Below are 27,192 nucleotides of genomic sequence, written 5' to 3'. Positions count from 1 at the left end.
TTAAGCCATAACAGCATTTGATCTGTAAGAATTATTTTGTTAACTAATTCAAACCCACAGGCAGAATACCATTCAAAGGAAAACTAAAAAAACAATAAATTACCACAATTCAGTTCTATTCATTTATGTTATTCCTTTTGGGTTCATTGAAAGCATATCCAAAAACAAAAATAACTGTAATTAAAAAAAAGTTAAAGGTATTTCATTGATGGAATACCAACCTTAATAAAGCATAGGGGAATGTGAGTGGAAATAAAAAATAGAGGAGAAGTGAGGTAGAACCAGTTTGGAAAGAATAAAAATGCAGGAGTTTCAAAATAAGGAAGAGCTGGTTTAAAGGCAGGACAAAGGTTGATGGGCATTGTTTTCCCGTAATGAAAAAAAGGAGAAGTGGCAATAAAACAGAAAAACATCATACTAAAGCTGTCTTGTGTGCGCTCTGTAACACAAGTAGCTTTTATTAATTATTTCAATTATATATGGTTTTGAATGCAGTGAGTAGGAAATTCCAGTTTGATAAAAGTGGTGTTTACATTGACCACATACCGGGTTGATAATGAAAGGAGCTTTGACTTTAATATTGCTGTGTGTGCTTTCTGCATGGGTAAGTCACTCTTATTCTATATACAACTGCTATTTGTGATTAACTGAGACTCCTGATTTGGGGCTCAGACTGTAAAGCCATAGCTGTACATGACAAAGAGGTTTCATTTTTAGGACAAAAACACCTGTGACTGATGCAAGTGAAATAAATCATGGCGAAGTCAAAGAATAGCTCTTTTGATAAAAATGGAAAGGGAAACTATAAGTAATTAATGTAAATGTAATGTTAGTAGAATGGGTTGCACTTTATTTTACAGTACGTGTACTTCCATGTACTTATAGTGTACTTACAGTGTATCTATCTAAGAAAGTTCTGGAAATACAAGGTAACTACATGGGGTAGGGTTAGGTTTAGGGGTAGGTTCAGGGTTAGTACCTAGTTATTACATAGTTATTGTAATTACTATAATAAGTACATAGTATGTACATGAGGAACAGGACTGTAAAATAAAGTGCAACCGTTTAAATTAATCATTCAATACAATGCACTTATCGTATACATACTGTACATGTTTTTACACTGGACTTATATTTGGAAATATCATCCTCTAATTACATCTGTAATTAATTTCTGACCTAACTCTGTAATATTTAGCACTTAAAGTAGTCCCCCTATGATTTATGAAGAAATTAACCACTTTTTAGTGCTATTTAGTACCATTTTATTTTAATGTACACTGTAAACCCCACCTGTACCCCTTAATACCCCTTACCAAAAAGTAATATACTTCAAGTTTATTTTACTAAGTATACTTAAATAAAGTTCAAGTATATTTTTAAGTATTCTTTATGTAGCAAGTATACAAATATCAGCGTTTTAGTATATTTACAAGTATAAGTACTGTTTCAATACTCCTTGGGACTAAATTGGCCCACTTTCTAGTATATAAAAGTCTACTTTTAAGTATACTTTAAGTATAACAGTAGCAAACTTTGAGTACACAACTACTTTACCTCTGTGTTTGTAGCTTGATACAATTATACTAAAAGTGAACTTATAGGTATACTGATAGTTTACTAAGTAAATACTTTGTACACTTTGAAGTATAGTCTCATTAAACTACTAGTTTAATACTGCAAGTATACTTTTTTTTGTATAGTTTTCTTTAAGTGAACTTTAAATCATACTTTGTACACTATTAAGTCCCTATTTAGGTTTAATTTGTATATATTTTGTTGTATGAATATCTGAACATACAAAACATCTAAAGAAAGAACAGGGTATCTGCTTGTAAACACATTCTAGCTTCATGCATTCTTTTTTTAAAAACACTTTAATGTGGGTAAGTTTCATAAAAAATAAAGAAATAACATTTTGAACAAAAAGCTGGAAAAAAAACTATAAATTGGATTCAGAATGATAATCAAAACATAGATGAAATTGATTAGCACCCCAAATCTTGACTGTAATTATTACCTCTTCTTTAGTCGACATTTTATTCCTTAATGTTACAGTTTTGATTCCGTTTCATGTCAGATGATCGTGTTAGAATCTGTTTTGGAAATTCTGTGCAGAAGATTTGTACTAGCGCCCTCTACCGTATAATAATGAAAACACGGATTCTAGGAGTATAGCTGAAATTAAGTCAAGTATACTTTAATGTAATTTTAAGTATTTTTCTGAGGAGTATATAAAGCCTTTTTCTAAAATAAAAGCATACTTTCCTATTTTTAGTTCAAAAGAAGTATACTAATAGCCCACTTAAATAAACATATTTTTCGTAAGGGCCACCAAACGTGTACCAACTTTTTTTTAAATTCTGCCTAAACAGCAGCAAATGCCATCAAACACAATTGCCACACTTTACCTAACAATTCATTATTTTATAACAAGTACTTAGTATTTATAGACAGCTAATAAAGTGGGACCATAAAGTGCAACCAAATTATCTTTCCAACTCCAGGAGAACTGCGAAAGACACAACTGTTCATTTAACATATTGCACCCTAACTCTATAACAAAACAGTCTATTTTATTGAGAGTTTTGTTAAGTTACTTAGTACAATGTCTAAAGTGGACTATTGAAATATAGATAGATAGATAGATAGATAGATAGATAGTAATTTAAATAGCCACTATATGAAATAACCACTATATGAAATTCATATTATCTTCTTTTAAATGGTGTGGAGATGGCAGGTCTGTGGATTAATATTTTATGTTTATGGATCTAATGTTTTACTGAAATACCATCCCAAAGTCCAAAGTCCTTCAGATAAGTTATCACGAGTTGTAATAAGATCTTACTGTAATGGGTATGACATTCTAATCTTTTAAGTAAGAAATACCTAACTAGCAAAAAAAAACTTGTAATATATATATATATATATATATATATATATATATATATATATATATATATATATATATATATATATATTCAAACTATTTCAATTTTTTTTTTCTTTGTATGCTGGACGGTTGATTAAGATAACGAGTTTGGAAAGCTAAGAAGCTAAATCATTTTGAGGACACTTACAAAACTGTTTTATAAAATTCTAAAATTGCCAGCAGTTTTTTGTAAGTGTTAGGTTTAGGTATAGTGTTGGTGTAGGGCAGTAGAAAATATAGTTTGTACAGTAGGCTATAAAAACCTTGATGCCTATGAAGAGTCCTCATAAACTACAAATGCAAGTGTGCGTGTGTGCGTGTGTGTGTGTGTGTGTGTGTGCGTGTGTGTGTGAGTGTGTGTGTGTGTGTTTGTTTACCTGTATTCCCTATGGTGACCAAATGTATCCACAACGATAGTAATACCAATATAAAAACCATTATATCTATGGAATGTCCCCATAAAACACGGAAATCAGTGTGTGTGCATTTGTGTGTGTACCTGTTATTTCCTATCTTGATTATGTGGACCAAATATCCCCACAAGGATAGTAATACCAGTCATTTTTTACTCAAAAAAATTCGGTCACCATGAGAAAAACAGCTTAAACTAGTCAAGTAAAGTTTGTGAACAAACTTTGAGGGTGAGTTGAGATAGCCTATTTGAAGTGGTTTTAAAGGGGTCATATGATGCGATTTCATGTTTTCCTTTCTCTTTGGAGTATTACAAGCTGTTGCAAAGACTAAAGTCTCAAACCCAAAGAGATATTCTTTATAAAATGTAGCCTTGTCTATGCCAAATGCCGCCCAAATGTTCACGCAAAGAAAGAAGGCATATCTGTTGACACCATATCGTGGTGACGCTTGTTTCGTTGTGAAAGAGAAAATACTTTGTTTGGCCTTCCAAAAGAGGACAAAAAACTAGACTGTTCCAGAACAGTTCAACCCATATATTTAGATGTGTGTAATGCATTTTATGGAGGACTGTTTCCTGATCCTGAGAGAGATAACTACAATTCCGTCGCTTCTGACACACAGTCATTGAAGTGTGTGAGATGTGAATTTAAATTGTATTTATTTAAAGAGGTAATGTCACACTTGCCCGTGTGTGAAGACGTTGCACAGTGCAAATCTGTGAATGAATGTTCCAAAGTTAGGTAAACTTTTAGATTTGTTTATCTAAACAAGGGAGTTTATATCTGCTCAGGGAGTAGGGAGCAATGAACACTGTGTAGGGACCATGTCAATATTAACACAGTTCATGAACGGAGCTCACATCTAACAAGCTGATTATCTGATTCAGGTGTGTTAACAAAGAGAGACATGCACAATATGAAAAGCTGGGGGGCGCAAGGACTGGAATTGGGGGACATAGTTGCATGTACTATTGTCGATAATCATTTGATTGCATTGGGCGAAAGTTATTAGTACCTAGGTACTATTATTGATAATAAATTACATTTTGTAGAGAATACCAATAGACTTCGTAAGATGAGCCAACTTTATTGTCTGTGGAAATTAGCTAAATTTAAAATTTATAAGACACCGATGACTGCTTTTTATAAGGCATAGAGATGCTGGTCATACAGTATAATTAGAATATCATCAAAAAGCTGATTTATTTCACTAATTCCATTCAAAAAGTGAAAATTGTATATTAGATTTATTCATCACACACAGACTGATATATTTCAAATGTTTATTTCTTTTAATTTTGATGATTATAACTGACAACTAAAGAAAATCCCAAATTCAATATTTCAGAAAATTAGAATATTGTGAAAAGGTTCCATATTGTCACTTGGTGCCACACTCTAATCAGCAAATTAACTCAAAACACCTGCAAATGCCTTAAATGGTCTCTCAGTCTAGTTCTGTAGGCTACACAATCATGGGGAAGACTGCTGATTTGACAGTTGTCCAAAAGACGACCAATGACACCTTGCACAAGGAGGGCAAGACACAAAAGAAAAAAAGTGTACAAGCAATAGGGATAACCACCCCTGGGGAGGATTGTGGAACAAAACCCATCCAAAAATGTGTGAGAGATTAACAAATAGTGGACTTCAGCTGGAGTCAGTGCTTCAAGAACCACTACGCACAGATGTATGCAAGACATGGGTTTCAGCTGTCGCATTCCTTGTGTCAAGCCACTCTTGAACAAAAGACAGCATCAGAAGCATCTAAAGGCAAAAAGGACTGGACTGTTTCTGAGTGGTCCAAAGTTATGTTCTCTGTAAATTTTGCATTTACTTTCATTTTTGGAAATCAGAGTTTGGAGGAGTCACACAATCCGGATTGCTTGAGGTCCAGTGTAAAGTTTCCACAGTCAGTAGCCGCATTTCCACTGTCGGGCCAGTGCGAGCCAGGGCTTAAAGCGGGCCGGGCGGGGCTCATAGCCTCGGGCCAGTAGCACCGAGGCCAGAGTAGCGCAGGGTTTCCACAGGGGAGCTTGAAGCTCCGCTGCTCGTCACTAAAACACGCCCTTGACACGCCTCTCAGAACAACGTCATGCAACCTCATTATTTCACCAACAAAGAGAAGTTATCAGAAAAATAAGAAATAAGTCACTGGAACATGGGCGATCACAAAACGAAGATGATAAAAGCGGCCGTTTGTTTGCATGCTTTGTTATTCAAATTCAAAAGCATGGATGTTTTAACTATAGAATAAGTGATACATTGATCATAATGATTTAATTTTATCAAGACTCAAAATTAATCGCACATAAATACACTTTATATTTTATTTATTTATTTTTAACGCTTATGAAAATAGCCTGCTTATACAGTAGAGTCTGTTTCTGTTTATTTGTAGTCACAGTGGCCTATACGTCACATTAAGAATGAATGATATCTTTATTTTTATAAAGGATCCCGAACAAAAACATTATTATATTTTTATAATAGGCAACATGAGCTAAACTCTCGAGACGAGGCTTGTGATAGATAATATAAGTTAGTAAATACACGATTGTGATAGAGAATAAGAAGCTGACGTCCGATTTCTTCAAGCGGTCATATTTTCCATGTTTAATGTTAATGCCCAGCGTGCATAGTCTTTTACATCGCTTATAAATATTTCTGCCCTGTATGGTGATTATAATCCACATTGGATCAAGTTATTTCAAACACTCGCTGCTGACTGAAAGTGAGTTTTGAGCTCAACTTATTTAAATAAAGCGTTTAATGCTGGCGTTATAGCGGCTATCTTTCTGAAATGATCCACAGCACATAATCTCTATTTTTATAAATCTCCCGAACAAAAATCATTATTATATTTTGATGATATGAAACGTGGAGCTAAACTCACGAAACAAGACGACAGATAAAATGTTACTTAATAAATACACAGTTGTTATAGAGAATAAGATGCTGACGTCTGATTTCTCCAAGCGGTCATATTTACCATGGTAATGTTAATGTTTAGCGTGCATAGTCTTTTACATCGCTTATAAATATTTCTGCCTTGTTTAGTGATTATAATCCACATCGGATAAAGTTATTTCAAACACTCACTGCTGACTAAGAGTGAGTTTTGAGCTCAACTGATTTTAAAAAGTCTTTAATGCTGGTGTTAAAGTTGTTTTCTTTCTGAAATGATCCGCGCTGACGCCCTCCAGACACGGAGAAACTCCGCCTTTGTTCGTAACCCCTCCTCTAGCCCCAGCTGGCCCGCTTTGGCCCAAGGACTTCGTCGGGCCGAAAAAACCTGGCCGTTGGCCCCGAGGAAGCCCCGACAAGGCACGATCAAGCCCCGGAAGTGACAGTGGAAACGCGAGTGGCCCTGGCACGCACTAGCACGCCCGGTCCTAGCTCGATAGTGGAAACACGGCTAGTGATGGTTTGGGGTGCCATGTCATCTGCTGGTGTTGGTCCACTGTGTTTTCTAAAATGTCCAAGGTCAACACAGCCGTATACCAGGAAGTTTTAGAGCACTTCATGCTTCCTGCTGCTGAACAACTTTATGGAGATGCAGATTTCATTTTCCAACAGTATTTGGCACCTGCACACAGTGCCAAAGCTACCAGTACCTGGTTTAAGGACCATGGTATCCCTGTTCTTAATTTGCCAGCAAACTCACCTGACCTTAACCCCATAGAAAATATATGGTGTATTGTGAAGAGGAAGATGCGCTATGCCAGACACAACAATGCAGAAGAGCTGACGGCCACTATCAGAGCAACCTGGGCTCTCATAACACCTGAGCAGTGCCACATCTGATTGACTCCATGCCACGCCGCATTGCTGCAGTAATTCAGGCAAAAGGAGCCCCAACTAAGTATTGAGTGCTGTACATGCTCATACTTTCCATGTTCATATTTTTCAGTTGGCCAAAATTTCTAAAAATCCTTTCTTTGTATTGGTCTTTAGTAGTAATCTAATTTTCTGAGATACTGAATTTGTGATTTTCCTTAGTTTACAGTTATAATAATCAAAATTAAAAGAAATAAACATTTGAAATATATCAGTCTGTGTAAATGAATGAATATGAATATACTATACAAGTTTAAGTGGAGTTAGTGAAATAAATCAACTTTTTGATGATATAGTTTCAATTATATGACCAGCACTTGTATGTTGAATCGATTATAACTTGTTCATTGATTTGTTGGTTTGCCTCTTTAAAGGTCAAACAAAATAATTCTCTATCAAAGGTTGTAAATAACTGGGTTGTCAGATTTGTTTGACATTCAGGTGATAAAGAAAGTGCATCACATTATATCTGACACATCTCACCCTTTTTATAAGATTCATTTCAGACCCTCCCCTCAGGATCCTTGTAATTCAAACAGAGATACGTAGTTTTTAGTCATTTTTAATATGCCATTAATGTTGTGTATTTGTCGGTCTTGTATGTGGTGAAATCTATCCTGCTGCAGATCAAATTGCCCCTAAGGGGGACAGTAATGTTTTTTCTAATTACAAAAATTACAAATGGCTTGTTTGTAATGGGTTTTATTTTTTTTGTCTTGTCGCACCGGTGTTCTCACCTGGACACGCATCACAGTATGACAAAGGGCGTAACATTTCCGTTACATGCTTGAGGCATTCGGCCAATCACAAAGCACTGGATAGCTGGCCAATTATTTTCACACACGTTTTGTAAAAAAAAATTACCCATAGAGGAGAAACAATAATGTGGAAAATAATGTGTTTTTGAACTTTAAACTGCATAAACACATTTCATTACACCAAATAGACAAAATAATGTTATTTTTAGCAACATCATATGACCCCTTTAAAATCTTTTAGTTTGAAGGTGATCATTTTTAGTTTGAATAAACAATAGCTGTGGGAGTTATAGGTGGTTGCTAGGCATTTGCTAGGCAGTTGCTAGAGTGTTACTAGGGTGTTGTTGCTACATTATTTGTGGTGGTTGGTAGTGTTCTCAGGGTGGTTGCTATGTTGTTGCTAGTTGGTTGCTAGGGTATTATAAGTGGTTGTTAAGTTGTTGCTAGGTGGTTGCTAGGGTACTCTGGGTCATTACTAGGGTGTTGCTATACAGTTGCTATGGTACATGGGGCCGTGGCTAGGATGTAGCTATTTGGTTGATACGGAACCCAGAGTTGATGTTAAGACGTTGTTATGTGGTTGCTAGGGTGTTGCTATGTAGTTGCCTTGGTATCCTGGGTGGTTGCTAGGGCATTACTCTGCAGTTGCTAGAGTGCTTGCAATGGTTGCTATGGTGATTGCTATGCAGTTGCTAGGGTACTCTGAGTGGTTGCTAAGTTAGTTTGGATGGTTGCTAGCGTATTGCTATGAAGTTGCTGGTAGGTATCATCACATTACTAGTGTGTTTCAGATAGATAGACAGATGGTAATGGTTCAAAAAGGAAGTATGTTGGATGTTAGGGGTCCAGAGGGATTCTTCCAGCCCTTTTGCTCGCTCTGGATGAGTACAGTTCTTGGAGAGAGGGGAATGTTGTACCAGTGATTCACTCAGCAGTCATGACTATCCTCTGTTGTCTTCTGAGATCAGACTTGGTATCTGAGCTGAACCAGACAGTTATTGAAGTGCAGAGGATGGATTCAATGATAGCAGAGTAGAACTGTTTCGGCAGCTCTTGTGGCAGGTTGAACTTCCTCATCTGGCGAAGGAAGTAAAAACCTTTCTGGGCCTTCTTCACAATGGACTCAATGTGATTGTCCCAGTTCAGGTCCTGAGAAATAGTGATACCTAGAGATAGCAGTGAACCATGGTTTGTTATTGTTGTAGGTTAAATGAGTCCTGGTAGGAATGCACGCCTTCACAGAAATTGATATAAGATATTACAGTCTCTGTAAGCTCATCCAGATCGATTAATAACTAAAGAAATTATTAAGATTCAAACAAAAGCATGCAAAATGCACCATAAACAACTTTATATTCCCAATATTCTCAGGCAACACCATAGGCTAAAGAGAATAAATGAGTCTTCAATCTAGATTTAAAATTATCCACTGTGGGCGAGGATCTCACATCAAGTGGAAAAGCTTGGTGTCACGTCACACTGTTCAGGGAACACACTGGAGTTATGAGGAAAGGACATTTTCCAAAAAAAACATTTCTATAAAAAAAAGTTTATCATTCTTCCACTTACGCTCTGCTTTCATGCATTGCTGCCTAACAGAACGGTTTTGACATTTGGCAGGATATCTGTTTTTTTTTTGTTTTTTTTCAAGATCTCAGTGATTTGAGCGGAGCTAACTGTCCAGAACATCAGCAAAAGTTGTATTAAATACTTCCGTTAGCTGTGAAGAATCCGTAGTACCAGTTAACACATCTGTATTTTGAGAGAGATATGTGGAAGCTTAAAAATTGCATAACCATAGAAGAAGTACTAGCACAAGTCTCTGGGGGTGGTAGAGATAGGATGTGGCAGTAGAGATTCAAATAAAACAAAACTATGATCAGAACATCCAGATTCTAACACCTCAAGATTTCTCACGTGAAAACCAGAAGTTAACACCAGATCAAGCATATGACCCTTTTATATGAGTAACTAGCTGTGTCAAATTAAAGGAATCCACCATACACAAAAATTCCTTCACCTAAAATGTTCGGTTTTTACAGCAAATATGAATATTGAAATCTCCAAGGATTAACAATCTGTCACAACAAGGTACCAGTGTTGACAAAAACAAAATATTTAAGTGGTCTATAGATGAGTGCACAAAGTAAGTCTAAAAAATCTTCATTAGCTGCACTTCAAAGGTTGTAAAGGCATCAATAGGTAATGCAAATAATTGCTTATTATACAGTGCATAATAAAACAAACTGGACATAATATAATTTCCTTCACTTGATAACAATTAATTAATAAGTGAATAACCTAACTTCATTCTTTTGTAATAACTGAAATATTTGGACATTTTCATGTTTGTATATTCATTTATACTGTATATTATTGAGAATACATTTAGGGTAAGTGGAAATATTTTATGCATATGTTAAGCTATCATGCTAATTATGCTATTCTAATATATCAACTAACTAAAACAGACATTTACTGTATAAAGCAATAAGCCCCAAGATGTTGTGGTTTGCTAGAGTCCTCCTCAGCAACGAATCCTAGAATAAGACTCTTAAGTGAATGTCAAATGTCTGAGGATACAGAGAGTTTAGCATTATATGAAAAATTTACAGGAAAAAAACAAACAAACAAAACCAAACCAAATAAATAAATGTATATAATGCTTTAATCTACATTTTTTGTCTTGCATTACATAATGACATTAGACAAGCTCAGTGCTGATTTTTTTTCTGATCATTATTTTGCATTAAATCGAGAGCTTGCAAAGGATTGTGGTTTTTTTTACAGACTCAAAGGATACACTTGAGGAATTTTAACAATACAGATGGTGAGAAAGCAACTGAACAGCATTAAATAGGAAAATAGTGTGTCAATAATGCAAAAGGTAGTGCATCATTGAATTCACTGATGTCATCTTCCAGCTCAGTTCTGTTTAAATAGTATCTGTGCAATCAAGTCGATGAAATCACTGGAAATTAAATGTCCCCAACTAAGCAAGCCAGAGGGCTAAAAATCCTTTAACGGAATTGAATATTAGAAATGTGTTAGTGTAATATGTGTTAACCAGGTTAAAGAGGTTGGTCTTTAATCTACATTTAAACTAACAGAGTGTGTCTGCCTCCCAAACAATGTTAGGTAGGTTATTTCAGAGTTTGGGCGCTAAATAGGAAAAGGATCTGCTGCCTGCAATTGATTTTGATATTTTAGTTATTATCAAATTGCCAGAGTTTTTTTTAACATAGCGGACATGCAATAAGAGCTTGTTTAAATACTGAGGTGCAAAACCATTCAGGGCTTTATAAGTAATAAGCAAGATTTTTTAAATCTATACGATGTTTGATAGAAAGCCAATGCACGTGTTGACAGAACTGGTTAAGAAGCTGCTGCATTTTGGACTAGCTGGAATATATTAAGTGTGCAGAACAACCACCCAAATAAAGCATTACAATAATCTAACCTTGAGGTCAGGACTGCATTAATTAACATTTCTGCATTTGACATTGAGAGCAAGCAGTAGGTCGTGATTTAGATATATTTTTGAGATGGAAAAAATTCAGCTTTACAATTGCTAGAAATGTAGCTTTCAAAGGAAAGATTGGGTTGGAGATGGCGAGGAATTGACAGAGCAGCCATCAAGTCAAAGGCAGCGTTCTAGATTAATAGTCATAATAATAAAATAATCCATATTAGTAATCCTAAATATTGTTTATTTATAAAAAAAAAAAAAAAGATATACAGTGAATATGCAGTCTTTGATAAAACTTGACAGGTAGTGCAGAGATTCACAAAAAGGTGTAATATGGGTTCTTTGAAGACTTACAGATGTTTGACTGCACATGATGAAGGATGGCTTAAGTGCTTTACAATAGGGAACAGAATAGTGGGAAAATAATTGTGCAGCATGCTAAGATATGATGGGATTTTCCTGTTTTATAGCAAATCTGTATGACAGTGATTTTTGCAATAACTTTAAAATTCATCTGGTTGTAAAACATATCTGTTGTGATTGTTATAGAGTCCATTTGTTTGATAGAAAATTTCATTAATTTCATTAAATTAATGTCATTTTTTTCCTCAGGCACAAATCCCTGATGTAACGGATGTTTCAGTAACTTGTCGAACAGAAAATGAATTAACATTTCAATGGGAAGTTGAAAACAGCAGTTACAGTTATACACTGAAGACACATGGCAAAGATGAGTTAAATATCAGCTCATCAGAAACTCCAGTAAAGGTACAAGTCACATCTCTGTCACCTGGGACTAAATATATTTTCACACTCTACACTGTGTTTGGGAATGCTATGAGCAATGGACATATCTTCTCTGAAGTAACTGGTAAGTAAGCAATTGAGGTTTAACCGTATATATATAAACTTGTAGAGCAACTTAATAATTTGGGTAAAATAAATGTCAAATTCCACTTACATTAAAATTACATAACACTATACAGGTGCTGGTCATATAATTAGAATATCATGAAAAAGTTGATTTATTTCACTTATTCCATTCATAACGTGATATATTGTATATTACTTGTATATTATATTCATTCATTACAAACAGACTGATATATTTCAAATGTCTATTTCTTTTAATTTTGATTATTATAACTGACAACTAAGGAAAATCCAGTATCTCAGAAAATTAGATTACTACTCAAGATCAATACAAAGAAATGATTTTTAGAAATCTTGGCCAACTAAAAAGTATGAACATGAAAAGTATGATCATGTACAACATTCAATGCTTAGTTGGGGCTCCTTTTGTCTGAATTACTGCAGCAATGCAGCGTGGCATGGAGTCGATCAGATGTGGCACTGCTCAGGTGTTATGAGAGCCCAGGTTGCTCTGATAGTGGCCTTCAGCTATTCTGCATTGTTGGGTCTGGTATATCGCATCTTCCTCTTCACAATACCCCATAGATTTTCTATGGGGTTAAGTTCATGCAAGTTTGCTGGTCAGTTAAGAACAGGGATACCATGGTCCTTAAACCAGGTACAGGAAGATTTGAAAGTGAAAAAAAGTGAAAGTGAAGTGATATTCAGCCAAGTATGGTGACCCATACTCAGAATTTGTGCTCTGCATTTAACCCATACGAAGTGTGTGTGCGCGCACACACACACACACACACACACACACACACACACACACACACACACACACACACACGGAGCAGTAGGCAGCCATTTATGCTGCAGCGCCCGGGGAGCAGTTGGGGGTTCGGTGCCTTGCTCAAGGGCACCTAAGTCATGGTATTGAAGGTGGAGAGAGAACTGTACATGCACTCCCCCCACCCACAATTCCTGCCGGCCCGGGACTCGACCTCACAACCTTTCGATTGGGAGTCCGACTCTATAACCATTAGGCCATGACTTCCCTACACATACTGTGTGCTGTGGCCAAGTCCTGTTGGAAAATGAAATCTGCATCTCCATAAAGTTCGTTAGCAGCAGGAAGCATGACGTGCTCTAAAACTTCCTGGTATACGGCTGTGTTGACCTTGGACCTCAGAAAACACAGTGGACCAACATCAGCAGATGACATGGCACCCCAAACCATAACTGACTGTGGAAACTTTAAACTGGACCTCAAGCAACGTGGATTGTGTGCCTCTTCTTTCTTCTTCCAGACTCTGGGAACCTGATTTCCAAAGAAAATGCAAAATATACTTTCATCAGAGAACATAACTTTGGACCACTCAGCAGCAGTCCAGTTTTTTTGTCTTGAGACGCTTCTGTGGCTTAACACAAGGAATGCGACAGCTGAAACGCATGTCTTGCATACGTCTGTGGGTAGTGGTTCTTGAAACACTCACTCCAGCTGAAGTCCACTCTTTGTGAATCCCTGAATGGGTTTTGTTTCACAATCCTCTCCAGAGTGCAGTTATCCCCTATTGATTGTACACTTTTTTCTACCATATCTTTTCCTTTCCTTCACCTCTCTATTAATGTGCATGGACACAGAGCTCTGTGAACAGCAAGCCTATTTTGCAATGACCTTTTGTGTCTTGCCCTCCTTGTGTAAGGTGTCAATGTTTGTCTTTTGGACAAGTGTCAAGTCAGCAATCTTCCCCATGATTGTGTAGCCTACAGAACTAGACTGAGAGACCATTTAAAGGCCTTTGCAGGTGTTTTGAGTTAATTAGCTGATTAGAGTGTTGCACCAGGTGTCAATATTAAACCTTTTCACAATCTTCTAATTTTCTGAGATACTGAATTTGGGATTTTCCTTAGTTGTCAGTTATAATCATCAAAATAAAAAGAAATAAACATTTGAAATATATCTGTCTGTGTGTAATGATTAAATATAATGTACAAGTTTCACTTTTTGAACGAAATTAGTGAAATGAATAAACTTTTAGATGATATTCTAATTATATGACCAGCACCTGTAAATAGACTATAAGTGTTATTTAATTTTCATTCCTGACATTTATGGTAAAAATTAATGTAAGCTAATTGTTGGCTCAGTGAAATTAATTAACAATCTTTCTCAAAATCTACAAACTGTACAAATTGTGAGTAAAAAAGGAATGGAATAATCTACAAACCTCATAAACTTACATTTTATTCACATTAGAATATAAATAACATATTGAATGTTGTAAGTGAGACATTTTGAAATGTCATGCCAAATATTGGGTCATTTTGGATTTCATGAGAGCTACACATTCTAAAAATGCTGTGACAGTTAGCAATAAGAGGTCGGAAAAGTTAAATGTACATATAAGGAACAGCTGGAGGACCAATTAGCAACTTATTAGAATCAGTTGGCAACATGATTGGGTAAAAGAGAGCCTCTCAGAGTGACAGTGTCTCTCAGAAGTCAAGATGGGCAGAGGATCACCAATTCCCCCAATGCTGCGGCGAAAAAGGGTGAAGCAATATCAGAAAGGAGTTTCTCAGAGAAAATTGCAGAGATTTTGAAGTTATCATCATCTACAGTGCATTATATCATTCAAAGATTCAGAGAATCTGGAACAATCTCTGTGTGTAAGGGTCAAGGTCAGAAAACCATACTGGATGCCCATGATGTTCGGGCCCTTAGACAGCACTGCTTCACATACAGGAATGCTACTGTAATGGAAATCACAACATGGGCTCAGGAATACTTCCAGAAAACATTGTTGTTGAACACAATCCACCCTGCCATTCGCTGTTGCCGGCTAAAACTCTATAGGTCAAAATAAAAAAAAAGCCATATCTAAACATGATTCAGAAGCGCAGGCTTTTCTCTGGGCCAAAGCTCATTTAAAATGGACTGTGGGAAAGTGAAAAACTGTTAATGTTGTGTGTCACACTTTTTTAAGTCATTAAAATCATCTAATGAAACTATAACACTTTAGCACAAGATGTAAAATATAACTCTGATGTGCATAACGGTTAACAACCATAAGAAGAAATGTAATTATTCAAATGAAATATAAAGAGGCATGCAGGGAATTCTGGAAATGGCAATTTACAGGTTTCCATCATTATTATTTTGTTATTATTATTATTATTTTTTTTATATAAGAAAAAAGTACTTGTATGGCCTTGTAGATTAATGTTATTGTCATTTATATATCTATAATTTTTTTGTTTGTTTGTTTCTTTAGTTCCATCTGCTGTTGACAGTGTTTCAGTCATCACACGGAGTGAGACTGAGATAAAATTACAGTGGAATAAAGTCAACAACAGCAATGATTACAGTTATAATCTGAAATACAGGAACAAAGAACATACTTCAATATCTGCATTACCTACTGATTCTACAGTGGAACATACTGTCGAGAGTCTGTCTGCTGGGACTGAATACTTCTTTACGCTCTACACTGTGTTTGAAAATGTAACGAGCCGTGGATACAACTTCTCCAATGTAACCAGTAAGTATATCATTTTAGTCAAACTACAGGGACAAATGCTGTTGAGGGTGTTACATCTGCTGTTATACTGAAATCTTGTCATATTCTGTCAGAGATCTGTCACACCTACCAGTTCAGAAAGAAAGTGGTATAAAAGACAAAACAATTGCCTCTGACATTCCGCTCCAATTTCTGTTAATATGCAGGAATAAGAACAGAACCACAGCTGAAATTCTAATTAAATTAGGATGCAATTCACTGTATACAGCGTATAACCCTTATGGATTTTACTTGCAAACTAAGTATTTTCACTGCTCCCACCACAAAATCTGATAAACTTCTATTGTTTTAGTAACTGTTGGATTAAGTTTTCAGAATCAGATGAATTTGCTAAAACGGTGTAAATACAGTACGAAGTTTGTACATTTTTTCCATGGCAGTGCAGCATTGGCCTAAAAACTGTCACAAACCTAGCAGTTGGTGTAATAGAGTTAACAGGTCTATGACTGCAATTACTCCCTCTGATATCTAATAACTGCTATGTAATCTGCAAGCTCATTTTATAACACATATCTCACTATATCTGCATTTGTTTCAGTGCCATCTAATGTTGAAAATGTGATGCCGAAGCTCAATGACACAGACATGATCTTACAATGGAATGTTGTACCAAACATAGACAATAACACTTACAACTATACTCTTGAATACAAAGATGAAAAAAGGGATTGCATTAATTACATTGCAGAAAGAAATGAGGTAACATGTCATATATCAGATTTGAATCCTGGAACAAATTACAGCTTCACTCTGTACACAGAGTTTGCTGATCTGAGAAGTACTGGATTCAACTTCTACCAAATAACCAGTAAGTGGCTCTCACTTTTTTATTGATATTTCATTAGATTAAATTAATAATTGATCACATAGCAGGACTGGGCAAAAGTCAGAATATAAGATTCAGAGTGCTTTCAATTCACGTGTTGACATTCGATTTGATTACAACACACAGGATGTTGAACTGAAATAACAGAAAGAAATACAGTATACTGAATTACAGTAAAAAATTAAATAAAGAAAATTAACACAGAGGGATTTCATTAGTCGAACAATTCTCTAAGTTCAAAACAGATTTTAATTTAGCATACACAGCACCACAAAATGTCTATCATATAAATTAATATAAGGCAAATTCTTGTAAGGTAATGGATCAAGGTTAGGCGAGGGTTAGTATAGTTATTAAACATTATTTTAGTACATATCGTACATATAGAATAGGACTTTAAAATAAAGTACTATGAACTAGTTGGCTAAAGCAAATTTCTATTGAGGCATTTTAAAAATGTATTGCAATCAATCAATCAATAAATCAATCTGATATTCCAACCCAATTCATAAAAAAATGTTTATGAATGACATTATTGCAAACTCTTACAGCATTCTTTCAGCTGAATTGAATTGGTTTGAATTGAAAAATATAATTTAAACTTGTATTACAGTTTGTCGTCTTATTTTGTCTCAGTTCAAATTGAGGTTAAATTATCAACTCAGTTCTGATTGGTGTACAAACCTGCTACATACCATATCTCAATGATAAATTTATGGAGAATCTGCTGCAGTATTTGTATTAATTACTAACAGTTCTTGTTGAAAATGAATCTCTCTCTACAGCTCTATCCGACATAACTGGAGTTACAGTCAAACGGTCACAGACGAGTTTGAAGATCTCATGGTTAAAGTTAAACAACAATGACATCTACAACTACACCTTGCAAAGGCTGGGAGAGGAAAGTGAGAAACATTTCACTGGATCTGATACGTTAACATATACTTACTCATCTCTCACACCAGGGACTGAACACAGTTTTAGTCTCTTCACTGAGGTGAACAATACCAGAAGTAAAGGATACAGCTTTAAGAACGTCACTAGTAAGTTTTGATAGCATTACTTTGATTCAGCTACTTAATTAATGTAAGAGTTTTGACAGCTTGCTAATCATGGAAATAAAAAACTTATGTGGTTTTGAATGCTTGAACATTATAAACAATATTTTGATAAGGTTCCATTTGTTAACTACATTAGTTAAAATTAACTAACAGTGAAAAATACTTTTAAGTTATGTATTAGTCTTAGTTTAACTAATTTAATACTAATGCATAATTCAAATCAAAAGTTGTCTCTGTTAATATTATTTAACTGACTTATATTGAAGTTGTATTTTAACATTTAAGATTAACAAAGATTTTAAAATACTGGAACAAATGTAAAAACTAAAGTGTTACCCATAATTTTTGCACATTTGGTAACACATACTGTGAAAAGTAAGGGATCCACAGCATAATCAACTAACATATGTTTTAAATCCAAGTTTTAAATCCAAGCTGGCCAAGACCAGATCCAGACCAGGAAGTTAAAGTCTGTTTATACTTTATTGTTGTGTAATTATACATTTAAACACTAAGTGATATTAATTGACAGTGTGTTAGGGTTATTTGCATTTAATTATGCATCATTTACTGTTTTTACCATTCTCAATGACGCTGGAAAATATAGTGTTATACCTAAAGTCCTGTATCACTTATGTCAAGATTAAGGCCCCAAGGGTAAGACTCCCACTCAGTCTGAAACTGACATTCATATGTTCTTATATTTTCTGCAGGTCTTGACTGTGCGTCCTTTAACTGGAAAGTTACCAACTCATCAATAGAGGCTGCAGTGAATGGTTGCACTTATGTGACAGCTCAAAACAGCACCGGAAGTGGTAAAAATGACACTGTAGATGGTAACATGGTGAATCTGCAAGACCTATATCCTGGAGAAAGCTACACTGTTTCACTGTTTTACGACTTAGAGTCAGAGAAGCTGCTACAGTGCTCACACCGCTTGACATTGGGTGGGTTTACATGCTCTGTCTTGATTGTGACCACTGAGAAGCTGATTCCCCATACAATTTTATTTATTTTTTTTTTTTTTTTGTCCTTCTGCTTCTCTCTCAAACTAGTTCCAAATAGTGTATCTCACCTCCGCTGTAAACATCATTCTGGAGGGTATGGTCTGGCTGTAACGTGGGATTATCCAAATGGAGTTGTGAATATGGTGCAGGTAGTTGTTGGCAAACAAAGTTTCAACCAATCATATAATTCAGAAAAACCACAACAGGTAGAGGTAAAAGGCCTGCAAGCTGCCCAGTGGTACACCGTGACAGCAACGTCATTCTCTGGAGACACGAGGAGTCAAACAGTATCAATCAACTGCCAAACAGATCCAGCAGGTAAAATGATGTCTAGATATCTGTTATAAAAGATTTAGGAATATTCCAAGTTAAATTACAACTTAATGACACAACTCCTTTTAGTTCTGTCATTATTACTCAACTTCATGTTGTTCCAAACCTCTATGAACCCTGCTTCATTCATGAGCTGTCATAGAAAAACCAAGGAGAGCTTTAATGGATAAGATGCCTGTTCCACACAATTGCTATTATATGACTTTAGAAGATTTGAAATATAGCAAGTCATTTGGACAATACAGTCAATACAGTTTTTTTTTTTTTTCACTGAAAAATAGTTTTTCCTCCCATCTCATTTTATTTCCATCACAAAAGTTTTGTGACTGAGCGGAAACATTACTCATTAGCAGCCATTTCTCATTACTGTCACATGTAATCTTTCATAAATCATTCTAATAAATTGATACTGTTGATACTGATACTCAATTATCAAAAATGTTTATCATTATCATTAATGTTATTCATTTATTATTATTATTATTATTTTGTGGAAACCCTTGTACATTTATTTTTTATTTTTACAGAAAAGTTAAACAACAGCATTTATACATATATATATATATATATATATATATATATATATATATATATATATATATATATATATATATATTATTGAACGTATGGAGATTGTTTTATTTGATTAGTTTAATGCATCCCTGCTGAATTAAAATTAAAATTAAAATTTCGTTTATTTTGTACTTTTGTAATATATCACGGTTTCCACAATATATTAATTAGGAAAAAAATCACTCATAATAATATAATCATTACAAAAATGAAGAATGTTTCTTGTGCAGCAAATTGGCATATTAAAATAGATTTCTGAGGGATCATGTGACTGAAGACTGGAGTAGTAATACTGAAAATTAAGCTTAGCATCACAGGAATATATGACATTTTAAAATACTTGAAAATGGGAAACAGTTATTTTTAATGTAAATTCTATTTCACAATATTATTGTTTTTATTGTATTTTAGACTAAATAAATAGCCTTGGTCAGCACAAGAGATCTTTTTTAAAAATATTGAAATATCATAATCATTCCAAACATTTGACCAGTCGTGTGTAAAGTGTTTTACAATGGCATCAAGTGTGGTTCAACAAAATATATTTCTGTGGTGGCTACCAGAAAATACGGGATATTTTTTCTTGGACTTCTGCATTTGTTCATTCTGATGATGTGCCCTAATATGAAAAATTCAGCCTTTAAACCACCATAGGCTTCAGCTGTATAAAGCTTAACCATGTTTTTATTTATTGTAGTTGAACATTGCATTTACATAATCAGTATTTCTTTTTTTTTTTTTTTTTTACAGGTGTTATAGCAGGTGTTCTTGTGTTTTTCATCCTGATCATCATTATTTGTATTGGTGTCTTTGTATGGCACCGCTATGGTTCTGCAAAGCATAATAAGTATGATTTTTATTTATTTATTTATTGTCTAAGATTATGGGTTTCTTTTATAATGTAATGCAATATAAGCTTTATTGTTTTTTTTAATATATATATATCTAAGGTCTTTTCTCACCTTTAGAATGCCCAAACCACCTGTGGAGTCAAAAGTGCCTAATAAAAACAACAAGTATGTGTAAGTCCATTATATGAGAAAATTAGAAAATAAAGTGGGTCGAATCATTTAGACGTTCACCTCAAAATGTCTCCCCCATGTCATTTCCAAACCTGTGTGGCACATAAGAAATATAAGATATAGGAAGTTATTTTGAGAAAGGCTATTTTTTTTTCTTTTTCTGTACAACTGAGTTCAGTGATCACCAAAACTAATCAACATTCTTCATAATATATTCTGTTGTATTCTTCAGAAGAAAGAAAAGTGTACAGGTTTGAAATAATGTGAGTAAACAATGACACAATTTTCAGTTTCAGGTGAACTTTAGGTGAAACTGCATGTGATTAGATATAAAAATCTGAAAGTGTCATGTGAACTTGCTTTTATATAGAAATGCACTTGTTTTATCAATTATATATTAATAATACTATGTCATTCAGACATATATATTTTTTTGGTTTGCCAAAAGTGTCTACATATTTTGGGGGCTGGTGTATATGATGTAATTTTAGTGACTTATTTATAACCGTAAACAAATGCAATATGTTTTTCAGACAGATTCCCTTGGATAAATTTCCTGAATATTTTCAAAACATGAGTCGTGATGAGAATAAAGGTTTCAGTGAGGAATATGAGGTACAGTTCATCAAATATGAAATTATATTTTTACTATTTTTATCTCTGCCTGATTTTTAAGTGGCATTAAAACAGAACAATGCCTATTTGGGACTGAAAATGTAAACCAGCTTTTATGTTAGAATCATCAAGTTGAAGTCCCAATATTCAGAGCGTTTGTTAAGTATGTTTTTACTGAATATGTTTTAACAGGACTTGAGTTCAGTGGGTAAAGAACAGCCCAGTATGGCAGCTCTTCTGCCTGAAAACAAGGATAAAAACAGATTTACCAATGTTTTAGCCTGTGAGTGTTTACACACAGACACACACACACACACACACACACAATATTAGTGCACAGTGTCTGTCTAAAAATGTCTCTCTGTCTTTAAGATGACTCCTCAAGAGTGCATCTCAGCACAAATGATGAGGGTGATTCTGATTATATCAATGCTAACTACATGCCTGTAAGTACATTTAATAGTAGTTAACATCAGCTGTAGTTCATTACACAAGCCACAAGGCACAAGGCAGAAAATGCTGCTGGTGGACTGACATTTTTTCATTGTTTATGTGCACATCAGGGCTATGGCAATGCAAACAGACAGTATATCGCTGCTCAAGGTCCGCTGCCATCCACTGTCAATGATTTCTGGAGAATGGTTTGGGAGAAAAGGTCACAGGTCATCGTCATGGTAACCAACTGCACTGAGAGTGGAAGGGTAAGGCAATGTTCAGAACAGAAGACTGCTTACTCTTGTATGAACTGTTTACCGACTTACCATATAAGTGTTTACCATTTGTTTAAACTCTACATCAAACTATACATTATGTAGTGATGTATGAAACAGTATTGTGATACATTATTGCTGCATGATGTTACTTTCAATTATCAGGGTTGAAAAATAGTTTGTTTTGCCATTTTTATTCCAATTTTGTTTGTTTGGTTTTTTGTTGTTTTGGTGAGTGGTCTAGTTGCATCATTTCTGTAATAAAATTTTTAACACTGCATCATATTTGTCCTCTGCACTTAGTGCAGTTATTTGAACACACACACACACACACACACACACACACACACACATGTAGACATAATATATATATATATATATATATATATATATATATATATATATATATATATATATATATATATATATATATATATATATATATATTTATATATACGTGTGTGTGTGTGTGTGTGTGTTTACTTCTCCAGGTCAAGTGTGAGCAATACTGGCCACTGGACTTCATGCCACGTCTCTATGGACACCTGCTTGTCACAAAAAAATCGGAGGATACATTTCCAAGTTGGACTCTGCGAGAGTTTAATGTCAAAAATGTGAGCTGAGATATTTCTATCCCTGTGCTTCCAAAATAGTTGTACATTTTTAGTTTTTGTTGTTGCTTTTCTTGACTGTGTGTAGGTGTTACACAAAGTCAGATATAGCACAAGCTTTGACAGACTTTATCACATTTTACACTTATCATCAGTTCATCTGATGTATTCTGGTATGTATGCATTCTGCTTTCTCATAATTATTCACTTTGACTGGATGGGCGAAATTACTGTTCACCACATAGGCATTACTGATTCAAAACGTATTTTTCAGCTTAAAATGGTGATTAAAACGTTAACCTCATCCCTCCTGATATAAGTCATTTAACTTGAATATGAATATACAGTATTAACACATTACTGGTCAGATTAGCATTAGACATAATCTAGTTCTGTCTATTTTTGCATATAACAGAAAACCACCTCTGAGACACGAACAGTGAGGCACTTCCACTTCACAGCGTGGCCGGATCATGGCGTGCCCACTGGCACAGAGGAGCTGATCCAATTCAGAGGACTCATCCGTCAGCACATAGAGAGCTCTTTCTCTGCAGGGCCAACAATTGTACACTGCAGGTGACCACTGCTCACTTTGAAAACCACCTCAGACATTAACTTAACATGAATAATGACAGTCAGTCAACTGTTCGAAACTGACAGCTAAGCAATATGAAGAGTGAGCGTTAATTAATAATTACACTGGTTTAATAAATAAAGCAACGTTTTAATCCTGTATTTGTCTCCTTCTCTTTACTCTAGTGCCGGAGTGGGTCGGACAGGTACCCTGATTGCGCTGGATGTTCTGCTGCAGCAACTGGATAAAGAGAAGGAAGTGGGAATTTCAGCATTTGTCCAGCAAATGAGACTCAGCAGGCCACTAATGGTGCAAACTGAGGTAAAACTGTTTCAATCCAGTATTTAAAAAAAAAAATATATATTGTGATTATTGGCAATTTAGCACAGAATTGGGTTCTCAGTGTTGTTATTATTATTTTGGTGGTTATTTTGATGATGAATATAGCCTATTTAGGCTATATTTATATGTATGTATATGTGGTCAATGGAATTTTACTGTAAAAATTCCATCCCAGGGTGGCATTCTGGAGACTGTATATTTTCCAGTTGGTAACCATATATCATAGAATAATGTTAAAATATCAAACTACTTAAAGCTTAATGTACTAACAACCAGTGTGCTGTTGGAAGTTTATTCACTGCCTTCATCCAAATGAGTGAAGTATATATACAATACAATACAGAAATAACTAAGCATGATATGAAAAAGTACAATTAAAAGACTATAAACTAATAGCAATAAAACAAAGATATATAAGAAATATAATTTTAAAGTTTTTTCCCATTATTCCATATATGTACAGTGATATTACTGCTAATTCTGCAATTAAATCTTAAGACTTAACAGCTGCTTCCTCAGTTAATAGAAAAGTACAATAACATAGTAAATATTATTAACAGCACTGCTATCAGCAAGTTCTTAAGGTATGCTTATTTTGAGTTCAAAGGACATTTAAAAAACTCTTTGGTCAAACAGGATGGCATCTGTATTTTTATGATTACTACATATTATTTAATTACAGGTTATCATTTCATCACTCGGAAATAAGGAATTGCATATTCCTGGCAGACCCTCTTTACTTTCATCTGTTTTGTTCTTATCTCTTTGTCTCTTACAGTCTCAGTATGTGTTCCTGCACCAGTGCATCATGGATACTCTACAACCCAAAGTTGTGCCTAAGTCAGAGCCTCTCTATGAAAACACAGACATGATTTATGTCAACGCAATAGCATTAAGAGAATATGAAAAACAATGTTAAATATGATCAGAAATATAAGCCATATCATATGGTCCAATAACCCATTTTAATTAAACAGTCTTCTATAAATAAAAACAGAAAGCCTGGATTACACGGGTATTATATATGTATTTAACTAGATAGCTGTATATAGGCATGTTTTTCATGTTAATTGTTTTCTTGATAAGCTGTGCTTTCTGAAAGAAAACTTTCCTTTGAGCTGTACTTAGTGCTGCTTAATTTGCACATTGCTTTTTAATGATAATATTTTTTTTTTTTTTTTTAAATTGAAATAAGACACAGCCTGTGTAATATCAGGTGAATTCAATTTGTTTTAGATTAATACAGAATAAAACTATTTTTCTATCTTTTTTTTCTAGTTTGCCAGTGTCATGTATTCTCAGTTGTCGTACAGCATGCTTTAAAGGAATAGATCACCTAAAGACGATAATTGTGCAATTATTTACATCAGGACTGGGTACCCTGATTTAAATAATTTCAAATCTGTATGCAACATAGAGAATGATTTTATATCATACCATCAGATATATGGTTTCTGTAATCTGTTGTAATAAAGAGCTGTGTAAACATACTTCAAAAGTTGTGAGTTTCCAGTCAAATATATAACCAGTCAAATTTAAGTAACTTTCACATTCACCTTTACATATTTGGGTAAACAATGTTGTGTGTTACCTGTTTTGGTATTTGCTGGTCATGTAATTTTTTTGCACTGAAAATTTTGAATACATTACATAAAGTCCTAACAAGGCAAAACATGATATGTTTCCAGCCACAAGCAATATGTAAATAATTAACTTAAAAAATACATGGTAATACATGTTTTCAGACACAACCTTTGCCATTATTTTGGTGTTTGTATAAATATGATAATCGTACACTATTTTACTGTATTTGAAAGCACCATGGTATTAAAAGTTGATAGCATCAATGAGACACTCAATACCATTTCTTGTAACAAACTTGTATTATTAAGCGAGTGCCATTTAAAGTTTTTAATAGACATTTTGTTTTTATTCACATCACTTGTTGACAGATATTATTGTTTTAGCATTAACTCATTTTGGTCAGTAATTGATTAATCGAACAAAACGGTATGAAGAATCAACTGGCATTGACATGCATTTGTCTGTGTTCATTTCATTAAAAGTATTTAGTACATGATTAAAACTGTAATGGTTTCTTGTCTTTTTGCTATCAAAATTGTTCTTTTACACATCTGGTCACACCTCATTTACCTTCATCTTCTGCAATATTGAAAATGCATCTAAAGACACTGCATGGGGTAATGTTTCCCAGAACCCAATGCTCTCCATGTAATGTTTCATCTTCAAATGTGAGCGTGAACTGGAGGTGTGGAATGGTACTTATAAAACACTTTTATACATACATGTTACTATAAACTACAAACTGTCGCTGTGGATCTGAAAACAATATTGTAAGTAGGACATAAATTGTACTTTAATCTCTACAGCACATTTCTGATCAAGTCAAATCACCTCACCTTTATCTCTATAGAGCTTTATACAGTACAGATAATTTCAAAGATACTGAGCAATAAAAATATTGAAGTAATATAATATATTAATAATTTGTTGGCAAAGACTATTTACAATTACTCCACCCACCAATGCCAGGCTGTGATAAACAGCATTGCAAAAGATGGCTATTTATCTGATATATTAGTAGTGATCTGGCAAAAGAAAGTGTTTAATGATTTTGACATGAGCTACCGGAGTTCGAGGCTGCCCTTTACCAAACTTTTTCTAGGCTACTCCTTTTCCCATCACATATCAGATCAGATTTTCAATAATTTTTGAAAATTTGCAATAAAACGTCTCATAAATAATACAGTGTCATTAGGTGGTTAGCAGTATAGGTTTAGGAAGGTATTTGTCCAAATAAAGTTCTATTCTTTTAATAATATTTTTAAGTATGATCATTAAAACACACTATGTTATTGCATTCTGATTTATAATGTACTACAGTACTGAAATATAAACATCTACCACCTAACTAGTTATTGTTAGTGCTGTTCAGTGTGGAAAGTCCATTAATTATGAAATGAGCTCAATTGGGCAATATAGCATTGTTTACTATAATATAAATCCTTAATTAACAAGCCATTGTAAAAAGAATGGTTAGTACATTTACTGTATTTGTGAGGTAACAACCTCAGCAGCTGTGCTGAATTAATGTGTTGTCATGTGCAACACTTAAAAACTGTAAAAATTAATCATACTTGTTCTGATATGTACTAATAAAAAAAGAAAAAGTGATCACGTTAAATTTTATTATATATAAAATGATTTATAACTTTTTGTTGACTTCACTCCTCAGAAAAACAATCAGGACACATAATTCTAATGCACGTGGAAGTTTTATTATGCTTCATTGGTTCTTACCCATAACCCAAGTATGACAATGTTGAAATATGCTGAACTGTCTAAAGACATTTTGAGCAGATGAAGAAAAAGAATAACCTGTAACGTTAAATCCTCTCGGTTATATTTGTTTAAAAGTGCATTAGATGTATTAATTTGACTGTCTGGCGTACAGTTGTTGGACAGCAAACTTCTAGTGAACTGGACGATAAACCAGACTTACAAAAAAATTCAAATAGTCCACGAAAAAAAGTGTAATAACGACCAGGCATTCCTTAACCCAGCTCTTCTGCATAATGTCAGTACATCTGACCGCTAGCCAATCTAATGGAAAAACCTACATTTTAAATGCAAATTTCAAGAA

General features: G+C 34.4%; 1 protein-coding gene across 2 annotated transcripts; it reads left to right on the top strand.

The window, feature by feature from the left end:
* The first annotated feature begins 335 nt into the window (after positions 1-335).
* LOC113066123 (receptor-type tyrosine-protein phosphatase H-like) lies at positions 336-25,250 on the top strand. Of its 2 annotated transcripts, none has more exons than XM_026237784.1 (17): positions 336-604; positions 12,028-12,286; positions 15,549-15,815; positions 16,393-16,662; positions 17,466-17,723; positions 18,455-18,688; positions 18,797-19,066; positions 20,405-20,501; positions 20,623-20,670; positions 21,210-21,291; positions 21,484-21,574; positions 21,664-21,737; positions 21,855-21,992; positions 22,493-22,615; positions 23,028-23,188; positions 23,372-23,507; positions 24,307-25,250. In XM_026237784.1, exons 1-17 carry the CDS (start codon positions 557-559, stop codon positions 24,445-24,447), a joined length of 2,697 nt encoding a protein of 898 aa, XP_026093569.1. In that variant the 5' UTR covers positions 336-556; the 3' UTR covers positions 24,448-25,250. The 2 variants fall into 2 exon arrangements, with proteins under 2 accessions (XP_026093569.1, XP_026093568.1); XM_026237783.1 differs by having other exon boundaries at positions 20,623-20,676.
* Positions 25,251-27,192: the final 1,942 nt, after the last annotated feature.

Source organism: Carassius auratus, chromosome 49, assembly GCF_003368295.1.
Source record: "Carassius auratus strain Wakin chromosome 49, ASM336829v1, whole genome shotgun sequence".
NCBI lineage: Eukaryota > Metazoa > Chordata > Actinopteri > Cypriniformes > Cyprinidae > Carassius > Carassius auratus.
This window is presented reverse-complemented; position numbering and strand designations above follow the sequence as displayed.

Coding starts and splice junctions, on each gene's coding strand:
- LOC113066123 (XM_026237783.1), top strand. CDS start 557: ATGAAAGGAGCTTTGACTTTAATATTGCTGTGTGTGCTTTCTGCATGG. Junction 19,067..20,404: donor CTGCCAAACAGATCCAGCAG/GTAAAATGATGT, acceptor TTTTTTTTACAG/GTGTTATAGCAGGTGTTCTT. Junction 23,508..24,306: donor CACTAATGGTGCAAACTGAG/GTAAAACTGTTT, acceptor TGTCTCTTACAG/TCTCAGTATGTGTTCCTGCA.